Source organism: Hypanus sabinus, chromosome 7 (genome assembly GCF_030144855.1).
Source record: "Hypanus sabinus isolate sHypSab1 chromosome 7, sHypSab1.hap1, whole genome shotgun sequence".
Taxonomy (NCBI): domain Eukaryota; kingdom Metazoa; phylum Chordata; class Chondrichthyes; order Myliobatiformes; family Dasyatidae; genus Hypanus; species Hypanus sabinus.
This window is the reverse complement of record NC_082712.1, coordinates 135,618,758-135,633,902: the sequence shown is the minus strand read 5'-3', so window position 1 is coordinate 135,633,902 and position 15,145 is coordinate 135,618,758. Positions and strand designations below refer to the sequence as shown.

Below are 15,145 nucleotides of genomic sequence, written 5' to 3'. Positions count from 1 at the left end.
GTAGATTTTCTCGTGTTTGTGGAATATGAGGTGTTGCTCTTCCACCCTGAGTGTGACCCCATTGTGGCAGAAGAAGAAACCATGAACCAATGTCAGAATGGGAATGGGAAATTGTTGGCCACCAGGAAATTCTGTTTTTGCAAATGGAGCTGAGGTGCTTGAGAAAGCTGTCCCCAAATCCACATCAGGTGGTACTACGAGTACCAGATACAGTAGATGACCCCAAAGATTTGCAGGTACTGTCTGAGGCCCTGAATGGAGGTGAGGAAGGTGATTAAGCAGGTGTAGCACTTCTGCTGCCCGCAAGGATAAGTGCCAGGAGGGAGATTAGTTTATAATCCTACCTGTCATCTCTAACCTATGTCTTTTGTATTTGATATCCCTACTATGGAGAAAAAAAACAGCTCTACTTACCCTGTTTGTACCTATATCAGGTCAACCCTCAGTTTCCTTGTTCCAGGGAAAAGAATCTCAGTCTACCTCAACTGTCCCCATATCTTAAATCCATAAAACACAAGCCCATCAAGTCTCCTCCATTATTCCATCCTGACTAACTTATTATCCCTCTCATTCCCGTTCTCCTGCCTTCTTCTTCACATAACTTTTGATACCCTGATAAATCAAGAAACTATCAACTGCCACTTTAAATATATTCAATGACTTGGCCTCCACAGCCACCTGTGGCAATGAATTTCACAGATTCACCACCCTCTGGCTAAAGAAATTCCTCCTCATCTCTGTTTAAAATGGATGCCTCTCCATTCTGAGGATGTACCCTCTGGCCCTAGATTCCTCTGCTGTAGGAAACATCTACTCCACATCCACTCTACCTAGACCTTTCAATATTCGTTTGGTTTCGATGAGATTCCCGCTAATTCTTCTGAACTCTAAACACCCAAGTCAGGATGCTGTTCGTTGACCATAGCTTAGTGTTTAACACCATCAGTCCCACAATCCTGATTGATAAGTTACAGAACCAGGGTCACTGTACCTCCCTCTGCAATTGGATCCTCGACTTCCTAACCAGAAAATCATGACCTGTGTGGATTGGTGATAATATCTCACTGACGATCAACACTGGCACACCTCTGAGATGTGTGCTTAGCCCACTGCTCTACTCTCTATGTACCTATGACTGTGGGGCTAGGCATAGCTCAAACACCATCTATAAATTTCCTGATGACACAACCATTGTTGGGAGAACCTCAGACGGGGATGAGCGGGCATACAGCAGTGAGATATACCAGCTAGTTGAGTGGTGCTGCAGCAACAACCTTGCAATCAATGTCAGTAAGACGAAAGAGCTGATTGTGGACTTCAGGAACAGTAAGACGAAGGAACACATGCTAATCCTTAGAGAGAACCGAAGTGGACAGAGTGATCAATTTCAAGTTCCAGGGTGTCAGGATCTCCAAGGATCTAACCTGGTCCATTAAAATCAATCATATCAATACAACTATAAAGAAGGCAAGACATTGGCTATACTTCATTAGGTGTTTGAAAGATTTAGTGTGTCAACTAAATCACTTGAAAACTTATACCGCGGAGAGCATTGTGACAGGCTGCATCACTGTTTGGTGGAAGGACAGAGCCACTGAACAGGATCGAAAGCTACAGAATGTTGTAAAATTAGTATATATACACACATGTATATGTATACACACACACACATTTACTGTAATTGATTTATTTATTTTCTTTCTATATTATCATGTTTTGCATTGAACTGCTGCTGCTAAGTTAACAAGTTTCACAACACATGCTGGTGATAAAAAGCCTGATTCTAATTCTGATTCTGAAATGCAGGCCCAAAGCAATCAAATGTTCCTCATATGTTAAGACTGGACCATTCTCATGAAACTCCTCTGGAACCTCTCCAATGTCAGCACATCCATTTCTAAGATAAGAAGCCCAAAGCTGCTCACAGTACTACAAGTGCAGTCTGATCAGTGCCTTATAAAGCCTTAGCATTGTATGCTTGCTCTTATATTCTAGTCTTCTTGAAATGGATGCTAACATTGTGTTTGTCTTCCTCATCACTGTCTCAACCTACAAGTTAACCTTCAGTGAATCCTGCACAACAACTCCCAAGTCCCTTTGCACCTCTGATTTTGAATTTTCTCTCCATTTAGAAAATATCTGCACCTTCATTCCTTCTGCCAGTGCAAGATCATACACTTTCCAGCACTTCCCTACAATATATTCTGTCTGCCATTTCTTTATCCTTTCTCTGAATCTGTCTTAGCCCTTCTGCAAACTCCCTTCTTTCTCAACACTATCTGCCCCTCCACCTATCTTCAGATAATCCACAAATTTGGTCACAAAGCCATCAATTCCGTCATTGACGTACGTGAAAAGAAATGGCCCTCTAGAACTAGTCACTGGCAGCCAAACAGAATAGACTCCCTTTATTCCCACTCTTTGCCTCCGGCCTGTCGGCCAATCTTCTATCCAGGCTAGTATCTTCCAGTAAGATGGCAGTGTGCTCAGACACAGCAGCTTCTACAGGGCCAGCCAAATGTGTTATCGTCTTTTACAAACAAGAGAAAATCTGCAGATGCTGGAAATCGAGCAACACACATAAAATGCTGGAGGAGAGGAACTCAGCAGGCCAGGCTGCATTTATGGAAAAAAGTATAGTCCATGTTTCAGGCCGAAACCCTTTCACAGGACTGGAGAAAAAAAAGCTGAGGAGAAGATTTGAAAGGTGGGGGGAGGGGAGAAATGCCAGGTGATAGGTGAAACTTGGAGGGGAAGGGATGAAGCAAAGAGCTAGGAAGTTGATTGGTGAAAGAGACAGAAGGCCATGGAAGAAAGAAAAATGGGGGTGGGGAAGGAGCACCAGAGGGAGGCGATGGGTGGGCAAGGAGATAACGTGAGAGAGGGACAAGGGGATGGGAAATGGTGAGGGGGGGGTAGGCACTGTAAATTCTTGCCTAATCTTCTAATCTGTCCAAGTTCTTCTGCAGCCTGTTTCCTCAACACTACCTGCCCCTTCACCAATCATATCATCTGCAAACTTGACAACAAAGCCATCTACTTGATGATCTAAATGATTGATATACAGCATAAAAAGAAGTGGGCCCAACATCAACCCCTGTGGAACACCACTGGTCACTGGCAGCCAACCAGAAAAGGATCCTTTTCTTTCCCCCACTCGTTGCCTTCTAGCAGTCAATGCTACAACCATGCCAGTAACTTTCCTGTAATACCATGGGATCTTAATTTGGTAAGCAGCCTCATGTGTGGCACCTTGTCAAAGGCCTTCTGAAGGTCCAAATGTGCAACATCCACTACATCTCCTTTATCTACCCTACTTGTAATCTCGTCAAAGAATTCCAACAGGTTCGTCAGCCAAGATGTTCCCTTAAGGAAATCTTGCTGACTTTGTCCTAAAGTCACAAAGTACTTGATAACTCATTCTTAATAATTTACTCCAACATCTTCCCAACCAGTGAGGTCAGACTAACTGGTCTATAATTTGCTATCTGCTGCCTTCCTCCTTTCTTAACATGTGGAGTGACATTTGCAATTTTCCAGTCCTCTGGCACCATGCCAGAGTCCGATGATTTTTGAAAGATTATTACTACTGCCTCCACAGTCTCTATTGCAACCTCTTTCAGAACCCTACAGTTCAGTTCAGTTCAGGTGACTTATGTACCCTTAATTCTTTCAGTTTTTTGTGCAAGTTCTCTCTTGTATTAATAACTGCACACACTTCTCTTCCCTCACACCCTTCAAAATCTGGCACACTACTAGCATCTTCCACAGTGAAGACTAATGCAAAATACTCATTTATTTCAGCTGCTATCTCCTTGACCCCCACTATTATTTCTTTGGCCTCATTTTCTAGTGGTCCTATATCAACTCTCGTCTTTCTTTATTTTTACATCCTTGAAATAGCTTTTACTATCCACTTTGATTTTGTTTGTTCGTTTGATTTCATATTTCATCTTTTCCCTCCTAAAGATCTTCTAGTTGGTCTCTGTAGGTTTTTAAAAGCTTCCCAATACTCTGACTTACCAATAATTTTTGCATTGTTGTTTGCCCTTCCTTTTGCTTTTACATTAGCTTTGACTTCACTTTTCAGACACGGTTGTACTATTTTGCCATTTGAGTATTTATTTGTTTTTGGAATACAGCTACCCTGCAACTTCCTCTTTCTCCCCAGAAACTCTCACCATTGCTGCTCTGCTGTCATCTCTGCCAGCATCTCCTTCCAATGTACTTTGGTCAACTCCTCTCTCATACTACTGTAATTTCCTTTTCTTCACTGAAATACTGCTACATCAGACTTTAATTTCTCCCTATCAAATGTCGAGCTGAACTCAACCGTATTGTGATCACTGCCTCCTAAGTGTTCTTTTACCTTAAGACCACAAAACCATAAGACTTTGAAGTAGAATTAGGCCATTTAGCCCATCAAGTCCACCCTACCATTCCATATGGCTGATCCCAGATCCTACTCAACCCCATACACCTGCCTTCACACAATATCCTTTGATGCCCTGACCAATCAGGGAACAATCTAGTTCTGCCTTAAATACACCCACACACTTGCCCCCATTGCAGTTCTGTGACACAGCATCCAGATTTACTACTCTCTGACTAAAAAAAAAAATTCCTCCTTACCTCTGTCCTAAAAAGGTCACCACTGAAATTTTGAGGTTTTGCCCTCTAATTCTGCATACCCCCACCATAGGAAACATCTTCTCCATATCCAGCCTATCTAATCCTTTCAACATTCAGTAGGTTTCAATAAGATCCCCCCAACATTCTTCTAAATCCCAGTGAGTACAGGCCCAAAGCTGCCAAATCTGCTCATACGTTAGCCTATACATTCCTGGAATCATCCTTGCGAACCTCTTCTAGATTCTCTACAATGATAATACTTCCTTTCTGAGATATGGTGCACAAAACTGTTAACAATACTCCAAGTGCGGCCCGACTCATGTCTTATAAAGCTTCAGCATTATCTACTTGCTTTTATATTCTATTCCCCTTGAAATAAATACTAGCATTGCATTTGCCTTCTTTACCATAGACTTAACCTATAAATTAATCTGCTGGAAGTCTTGCACAAGGACTCCCAATTCCCCCCACACGTCTGATGTTTGAATCTTCTCTCCATTTAGATAATAGCCCACGCTATTGTTCCTTTTACCAAAATACATCATCATACATTTTCCAACACTGTATTCCATCTACCACTTTTTTCTCCTTTCTTCCAACTTGTCCTGCTGCAATCGCATTGCTTCCTCAGCACTACCTACCTCTCCACCTATCGTTGTATCATCCGCAGGCTTTGCCACAAAGCCATCAATTCCATTATCCAAATTATCGACAAACAATGTGAAAAGTAGCAGTCCCAATACTAACCCCATCACATGGACATTTAACAAACTCAATCTCTTGAGGTCCATTAACAGCCTGATTTTTCCAATTGAGTTGCATGTTGAAATCTCTTGTGACTATCATAACATTGCCCTTTTGATATGCAGTTTCTTAACTCAACCCACATGGATTAACATGTTCTAATCCTATGTCACATCTTTCTACTGATTTGATGCCATTTTTATCAGCAGAGTCATGCCACCCCTCTGCCTGCCTTCCTAATTTTTTGGTACAACATGTAACCTTGGACATTCAGTTCCCATGTACAACCATCTGTCAGCTATGATTCAGTGATGGCTACAACAACATTCCTGACTATCTGTTAAGGCACAACAAGATCATCCACCTTAACTCTTATACTCCGTGCATTGATATAATACTTTGAATGCTGTATTTGCTACCCTTTTTGATTCTGCATCCCTAATACACTGATACTCATCCCGCTGGCTGAAATTTTGTCCTTTTATCTGCCTGCCCTTCCTGGCATTCTTACTACACACTATCTTTGCTTTTTTACCATCCATCCTATCCTGATCTCCTTCACTCCAGCTGCCACTTATTAATAAACCCTGGTTGCAGTCTCCCCATGGTAGTCTGTCTTTCCTCCGCACTTGGGTTCAGTCATTGCTAGCACATACCATGGCATTTACTTAGAACCACTGCCTGTTCCAGTTGAAGCTTGTTAAACAATAGTGTGCCACTCTAACCCTGGTCCACTCCAACCGTGGCTGCATTCACATTGCAGCCTTCCAATTCAGACAATATGAAGGTGAATCTCCTCTGCAATCTGTCCAGTGCAACCATATTTTTTCTATGCTGTTCCAACTGGTACAGCACAAAATTTTCTAGATGTAATCTGACCATGTTTTATAAAGCAATAACAATGTCACAACTTGTATATTCTGCATCATGACCAATGAAGGCAAGCATGCCATATGCCTTCTGCATTACTCCATCTGCCTGAGTTGGCACTTTCAAAGAATTATGGATTTGAACCACAAGGTCCTTCTAATTAGAAATATTTCTTTGTGGCCCAGCATTCATTGTATATGTCCTGACCTTAACTGACTTTCCATAATATATCACCTAGTAGTTGCTGGAATTAAGTTCCATCCACCAATACTCATCCCAGTTTCCCGACATGTTAAATATAGCCTTATTTTAACACAACATACATCTTGCAACAATTTGCAAACACCAGGTTCTAAATACAGTACTTAAATTACAGAGATTATAACCTTTCAAAGCTGCCAAATATGAGAGGCAGCAGTGGTCTAATACTAAACAAGAAGATTAAAAACATCTAAAATAAGGATGACTTAAGAAGCTAAGGCTTTTTGCACTGTGGAGATGGCTCAGAAAAGAGATATCATTTAAATATTCAAAATCATTAAGTGTAAACTGATACGACTAAGTTAAGGATAAAGGTAAACTGAACTCATAACATTGGCAGAAACATATGGATAAGGGTTTCACTTTGGAGGGAGATACTTTACAGATAGTTTAAAATTAGATACTTTATATGTTTGGTGCTGAATGCGTGGAACAAATGAACAGGGAGGCTCAGAGTGTAGTAGAACACAAAGAAAAAATGAGTAGACATTTGTGGGAATATTCAATTTAGGCATATTTATGTTGGAATCAGAACTCCCTTCTATTATTATACCAAGGATAATAATAGATTACAATCTCTTATGCTGAGGATCATGATTAAATACTATATCCAAAATTATAACTATCAGCATGAACACAAGAATAGACCTGTCTGTTGTGATGTGAGTACAGTGTTTCTATATTTACCTGCTTTACTTCAGTGTTGAGGATAACCTCAATTTTGTCATCCATCTTCAGTACGCAGTCAAACCTGGAACAAGAATACCCCAGACTTTAGAAATGAAAGCCCGATTCTGTGAGCACATTCCATAAGCAGAAGCAATATCAAGCTCAGTAAGTTTCTTAAAAGTAGATGAGTCATGCAGAATGCCGCAGGACTTGATTTTCAGCATGTTCAACAGGCTCATCCAGTTCAGTAGCAGTAGGCATTTTCTAACTGGAATCAATATGCTGATTTTAAAGAAATGTTAGCTTAACGTCCCAGCAAACTGGGATTTCCGTTTGTAGCCAAATACATTGTCACTCACTGTCAAAGTTCTTCCCTGAAGAATCACAACCTGTAAGTAGAATTAGAACAGTAGATCTCTCTTCTTGCATGGCATCAAGAGGAGACAAAAAAATGGCAACAAAAAAAAAATAAAGGAAGTAAATGGATAAAATACTGAACAAATGGAACCAGGTCAGAAACTGGGCCTGATCCAACTACATGACTGACAATGCTTCGCGGGGTTATTGGCCTACCGTTGCATTATATACACTGCTCTTTGGTTGCTGTCCCACAATAGAAAAGTGGAAATCCATCAAAAGGGTGAGAGTTTATTTATTTCATAACTGTTCTCAAGATGGCATTACAGACGGAACAAATTAGATTTAAGAACAGATATAAGCAATTAGCATCATGAGTGAATCTGCAGATGCTGGAAATAAATAAAAACACAACATGCTGGCAGAACTCAGCAGGCCAGACAGCATCTATGGGAGGAGGTAGTGATGGCGTTTTGGGCCGAAACCCTTCATCAGGAGTGGAGTAACATGGGATGGTCGAGGGGGTATAAGAAGTGGGGGGAGGGATGGAGTAGAGAGCTGGGAAGTGATAGGCTGAATCTCCCCCCAGCCCTACCTTTCTTTCTCTGTTATTTCCCATAATTCTCCACCTTCCCCCTAGCCGATTTCCCTTCAGCCTATCACGTTTTGGCCCGAAACATCGTCCCATAGATGCTGTCTGGCCTGTTGAGTTCTGCCAGCATTTTGTGTTTTTATAAGCAATTAGCATGTTCATTTTAACAGCGGCCACTTTTCAAATACTGGATACAAGTACTTTGAAAAAATGTTCCCTCTAAGGTATGTGCATGTGTGCACACACACCCTTTGCTACTAGTGCACAAAGGAGGATAAACTGTGCACAAAAGGTTGTCACCCTCTACCTCGTTGGCGTGTTAAGTATATTTCACAATCATACACAATCACATTTCCTTTTCTGGTGTCTGACATGAACAATGTTGATAATGTGGAGTTAACAATGATTTGCCTGAATATTTTAGAACTGGCTTATTCATGCTTCTTTTAAATTTAAATTATCAATTCACTATGTTGAATTCCACAGAACAAAGAGCGTGAAGCGCAAGAAAACTGCTAGTTAATTTAAAGCGGAATAATTTAATGAAACAGTAGAAACTGCTACATCAAAGGTCAGGAAAGTGCAGCTATGTGAAATATTTACGCACAATACAGAAACTCGTATTACCTGTGTGTATTGCCATGATGTAAAAGTTGCTGGAGAATTTGCAAGTGGGAAGAAGTGGGGTGATATTTGGAAACTTGACTTTTTAAAGCATTCTTTAGCAAACAAGTCACAAATGGTCAGTTTGCAAAAGCTCTTAAGTTCTTATTGACAGTGCTTTGTCAGCCGTTAACAAAAATACTTCAATATATAAAATTCAGTACGCAAAAAATTGCACAGCACAAGATATTTGCGCACACTGGTAATTACAAATTAGAGGGAACATTGTTTTGAAACTCAGAAAGAAATGTGAAATGCATTTTATGAAAAAAACCCTTTTCATCTCAGGTTGTTTATTTGTAGCATATTTATACATGTATTTGGGACAGCTTGTAGAACCAAGAGTCAGTTGAACTAATTCATTGATAGCTCTATGTGTGATTAGCTGACCCACAATTTCAAATGGATGCACTTAATAAGGATTCAAAAGGCTCTAATGAATTGCCCCACAATCACTTCAAAGCCATATTCAATTAAAGAAGTATTTATTTCCAATTATTTTATGAAATCTTAATGCATATTATGGGACACCGCCCGGCTAAAGCTGATGGAGGATTAGCGCAACTCATTTGCCAACTTTTGGATATTTGCAAGCCCATAGTTATTTTCCCCTGGCTACTGCAAGGGATGATGTACTAAAGTTAGCTCTTAAGTTCTTTGCAATAAAGTGATGATGCTGAAGAATCCAGCCAGATGTAAATTGATTCCTCTCTGCAGCCATGGAGAATGGGTGGCTAGTTTGAAATATCTCCCTCTTATTTTGAAGCACAATAGTGCTTCAATATAGAAATCAAGCTCCGTAGTAATCTAGGATCATGAAGAGAAATGGAAACAACATAGAAATGGATCATTCAAGCAAACCACCAACAACCAGCTTTCAGTATCTACATTCTATTTCTTTTGTCCAAGAATCCTGAACAGTAGCACACTCTCTTCCCCTTTAGTATTTCTTCACCATTCATCAGGCTCTTAAAGCTCAATTGTAGTGTAATATTTTCAGTGCTTCTGGATTTATCCCAGCCCCTTCAATCTTACATCAATAGTCTTTCTGCAATGATTTCATATTCTAAAATAACATTTTCTTGCACTGCATTTGTCATTATCCAAATCAATTGCTGTTCCTCCCTTCTCCAAACCTTAAATAAAAGCACATTGTCTTGAGTGGAATTTATTTTACACACAGGGTCTCTGTTGATAACTAGAGAAAAGTACATTTGAATGAAAGTTAGGCATGGAAACTTGAGAGCATGAATTAATGTATTTATATACAACTTAATACTTCTTAAACCTACAAAGTGCTTTGTTTCAAACAATGTTTTCAAAAGTCCCATAAAGAAAGCCATCTCCAACCGTAGGGTTTCCAGAATGGATTGCTTGGCTTGGGCAATATAAGATGCTAGTATCTGGAGCAACAAATAAGCTGCTAGGGGAACTCAGCAGGAAAAGCAGCACTGATTATTAGTCTTTAATGTGCAATGCCATGCTGTGTCAAAGTTTTAACATACGTAACTGCATCAGTGAGTAACAGGATTTAGCAACCAGCTTCAAGGGAAAACAACACATTACATTTGACACACTACCAGTGCCTGGACAGTGATGCTGCTCCTTGAATTGACGGTACAATATTGGGACAGGGAATGAGAAATCCTTCCAAGCATTCCAGATAGATTGTCAGAGAGATTGAAGGACTAATGCTATAGATGTTGATGAATGCCTGAGATTTGGGAAATCTGCAATACAAGTAAATCTCAATACCTATTCCTTTATCCTGAGAGTTGAAGCAAAGATCAATATCAGCGGCCGAGAGATATGAGTGACCATAATGATGACTTCTCGAAGCAAAGAGATCCAGGCACACAAATGAGAATACATATAGTGTCAGAGCCTAATGAGACCATCTTACTGAGAGATTATATGTATACATAGTGTTTCTCTGAGAAATCTAGCACAGCTGCCTGTAAGCAAAAAAAGGTAAGACCCTGGTAACTACCTCTTCTGTTTCGTCCACTACACAATCCTGATGGTTGTTTGTGAAGTCCGATGTCAATGTCCAATCCACTCCACTGCATGAGGTTAGGTATAAATCAATTCCCACTCGAGGTCAATTCAAAGTGCATGAAGATTTTGGAATGAAAAGAAGGGAGGGAGACTTGGTCTTAGGTGTGAGTGGTATGTAGAGTAAGGGTTGAGGGCGATGAGAGCTTTGGATGAAGCAATAATTTTCTCAGCAGATAATGATCCAAATGGCGCTACATTCCTACAATGTGTTCAATACTTCAAGGAAGCCAGAAACTGTCTATTTACTTGCCAGTTCAAATTCTATGTCTAACAATATCTTCCACAGTTAAAACATTCCTGGATTTCAGTAATACATAAATTAGATCAGATCCAAAATTATGCCTGTTCCCAAATTCACACAATATTTCAAGATTCAAAAATACCCTCATCAAACAATACAAGTCTTGAAACAGAACCTTCAGTTCTAGAACTAATACTGGACTTAATGGTTTAACGTTCTTGGTGACCAGAACTCAGTAGTACTCATTAATACAAATCTTACAGGTATGACACTCCTCAAAATACATTTATTTGATTCAAGCTCATGAATACTCACATTGGTCTAAACTTCATCAGGTTCAGGAGTCAACAATTTACTCACCAATTCAGAATCTGTTCAAGACAAAATCTATCAATATACTCTCTCGTTAAAATCCAAGTGGATGCTGAGCCACCCAATTACCCAATCAGTAATTAAAATGTCAGACACACAGAAATACTATCAATGTATTTGCTCAGATAAGTTCTAGAAAAAAAATTCTCAGTTCAATTCCTAATAGGTTTCAGACACCAGTAAAATATCTATGCAGGTTCAAAATCCAGAAAAATACAATGCTGATGTCTTTTAAGGGAAAAAAATTCAAGAGTTGCTTGAATCCTGCAGAAGGTGAACAACTTGCTCAATAGAAAAGGCGCTAGCTGTTGATTTGTTTGTGTGTATTTTTCAAAGATGCTGAAGCTAATAATAAGTTAAATTCTCAGGTACTTACAGAATTTAAAATGGAGTGCTAAGAAATTATTCCAACGTGCAGCACTGGAGTTCTTCAATCTAATATGAAATCAATCGCAGGTACAGAAGAGCAGGATAACCAAACTACAAGATTTATATACACTACTTGGTCTCAAGGAAGTGGTATGATCTACATCAAGAACAAGGCACTCCACTATACTGAATTACAAGGCTGAAACCACATAAACAGGAGTTCACTGCTTGCATTGCTTTAAATAGAAGCACTTGAATTCAAACCAAAATTCATGACTTCTACCAATCTCATGCACTTAAAGTAAATGCCTAATTGGAACCTTAGAAAATATATTTTAAATTAGTAGAGATCAAACTGTTATAATGTCTGCTTCTTAGTCTTTTTAAAATAGATTACACAAAGTTTTCCTAACCACAGATCATAAGCTCATGCAAAAATTCTCTCCTTCTTCTTATACTCCCTTTCCTCGTGTGATCGACAATAATTTGGTGTACAATTAAATGTCTACAGACCAGTAAGACCCAATCTTCAATCTATGTTGAGTCAAACAACCTCTATGGGATACTATTATTGATTTAACTGCCTATGGGCTGGCAAGTTAAAAGAAAGTAGGTAAGATCACTGCTTTTGATCACTACTTAGGCTACGTCCACACTACACCGGATAAATCTGTAACTGAAGCTTTTTCTCTTCATTTTTACCCTCCGCCCACACTAAAACGGCGTTTTCGTCCCCTGAAACCAGAGCTTTTCAGGAATGCTTTTCAAGGTGGATATTTTTGAAAACGCCGGATTGGCTGGATCAGTGTGGACAGGGTAAACGGAGGCTCCTAAGAACACTATCAGATGACTGCGTGCTATTTCATTGTTTTCTTGAATGCAACCTAACAATTTCAAAACAGACGGCAATGAAACTGACGCCAGAAGAGTTAGAAATGTACTCGCCAAATACTTTGACCCATAACTTACTGAATAAATAAGTATACTCACTTTGCCGTTTTCTGTCCTTGCTCGTATGAAGGTGATTTACCTATATATGCAAGTACTTCTCTGACAATAGATGTGTAACAGCCTGATGTAACATTGTATGGAAATACAAGATAACACTGATGCAGATATGTTTTATATATTTAACAAGGTGCTTTATTAATGTTAGTCAGTTTTTCAATGTTCGTCGTCAGCCGGGTCAATCTGTCCGTGAACTCCCTGTCGGTTGACCCGTACGCTCCAGTATTAGTTTTTTTTTACTTTTAAGTTCTCCTGTGCGAAAATCAACAGCTGTCCGTTGTTTTAAGTTTTTCTAGTCTGTAACTACACAAACGCGCACTTTTACTGCGAGTTTTGACACCAAACATGTTGCTTGTTTTCAGTAGGTATGTCCTGCGCATGCGCAGGAGGAGGAGATTCACCGAAATCTCCGTTTCAATGTGGACAGAGATATTTTTAAAATGCATAGTGTGGACGCCTATCGTTTTTACGCGAAACCGGCGTTTTCAAAATTATCCAGTCAAGTGTGGACGTGGCCTTACTCTGAACAGTTAAAAGAGCATGTGGGATGTGTGCGATGGCAGCTGATTGAGGTTGGGTGAATTACTAACCATCAACAGATACAAAAAGATGACTAGCTAGGGGAAATACTGAACATATCAAAAACAAAGACTCTTTGAAACAGCATTAGGAAAAAATAAAACTATCAAGCAATTCATATTGGGATTTTTTTACTGAAAACAATTACTTTGAAACACTCTGCTTAAAGGGAGATCAGTAATGAAGAGTAAATTATACTCAGTGTTCTGCAGTAACCTTGCGTCTGCTGTGAGAAAAATCTCTGACTCAGTTGAATCTACGTTTGGTTTATTTTTGCTACATTCCAATTCCTAATAATTATAAACCTAGGTCAGGAAGTGGTCTGTAGAATTGTGATAAAAATATATAATTTGTGAATACCTCCACTAGCTAAGAAAAAGGTTTCAATCATCCCTTCAGACTGAATTTACAGCTGAATTTCTATAAATACAGAGCTCTGCAAGGCTGGCAGCAGGAGAATGAAGAAATGATAAACCACAAGCAGGATGCTGTTTGCTATCTGGACCCTGAGACGAATTTATTTTTCTTTAATCTGCAAGACTTTTTCCACTATTTAAAATATATATTCAGTGTCGACTTTACTAGTTAAGGAAGCTACCTAATAAAGTGGGAACTGAGTGCATTTTTGCTGTGGTCATCAGATACTTCAAGGTTCACTTCTTGTGCATTCAGAGATGCTCCTCTGCCCACCACAGTTGTAATGCGTGGTTATTTGAGTTACTGACACCTTCCTGTCCGTCCTCCAATGATCTCTCTCATTAACAAGGCATTTTCACCCTCACAACTGCCACTCACTGGATTTTTTCCCACACCATCCTCTGTAAATTCCAGAGACTGTTGCACATGAAAATCCAAGGAGATTCTGAGATACTCAAACCACCTTGCCTGGCATCAACAATCATTCCATGGTCAAAGCCACTTAGATCATATTTCTTCCCCATCTGATGTTTCATCTGAGCAATAACTAAATCCCTTGGCCACGCCTGCATGCTTTTATACATTGACTTGCTGCTACATGATTGGCTGAATACTTATTCACATTAATGAGGTGTACAGGTCTGTTGTATCTAATAAAGAGGCCAAGTGTATGTCAGAAATGGTTGTCGTGTGGGGGCAGGATAAACATGAAACCATAGAAATGACTGTTTATTGCAAACTATAATCGAAACAGCTCGTCCTACAGCTGGCTGACTGATGATGCTTTTTAAGCTGAAGTGACAAAGATTTTTTAGATTTTATGATAGATACTTCCCAAGGTGATTGTACGTCAGCAATGTGCTGCGTAGGTTGAACCTACTGACATGATCAACACAAATATTCTTGTGCAATAATGCTATTGTTATACTGTGGATGTGTCAGGAGTTATAGTACATCTAATGCAAATTTCTGCAAAGCAGGTGAGAATTTGAAGGGGTCAGAAACTCTATTTCAGAATTTAATAAACTCAGCACCCAAATCCCAGAAACGTTCAGCTCAACTCGCTCATTCTGACCAGGGAACATCCCTTCATTTTCACCCCATCACCAGCTCCCAGTCTATAACTCTTTACATCTGATTAATTCAAGTGCTCACCTAAATACTGCTTAAATGCCGTCAGCAAGCTAACTTCAACCACTCTCTCAGGCAGTGAATTCCAGATACTTCGCTTCTCTGGCATGGGACCCCTCAAGATCTCTTTCCCCTTACTCTAAACTAGGTTTACTGACCTCTGAAGTGGGAAAGGCTTACTG

At 39.6% G+C, this 15,145-nt stretch overlaps 1 protein-coding gene across 3 annotated transcripts in view; it reads right to left on the bottom strand.

The window, feature by feature from the left end:
- The window catches only part of LOC132397234 (cytosolic 5'-nucleotidase 1A-like), a 76,118-nt gene that overhangs the window by 50,546 nt on the left and 10,427 nt on the right, over positions 1-15,145 (bottom strand). For all 3 annotated transcript variants that reach the window (XM_059975702.1, XM_059975705.1, XM_059975703.1), the window contains exon 2: positions 7,195-7,258. In XM_059975702.1, coding sequence (XP_059831685.1) covers positions 7,195-7,239 — 45 coding nt within the window. In that variant the 5' untranslated portion in view covers positions 7,240-7,258. The remainder of the gene's footprint in view (positions 1-7,194; positions 7,259-15,145) is intronic.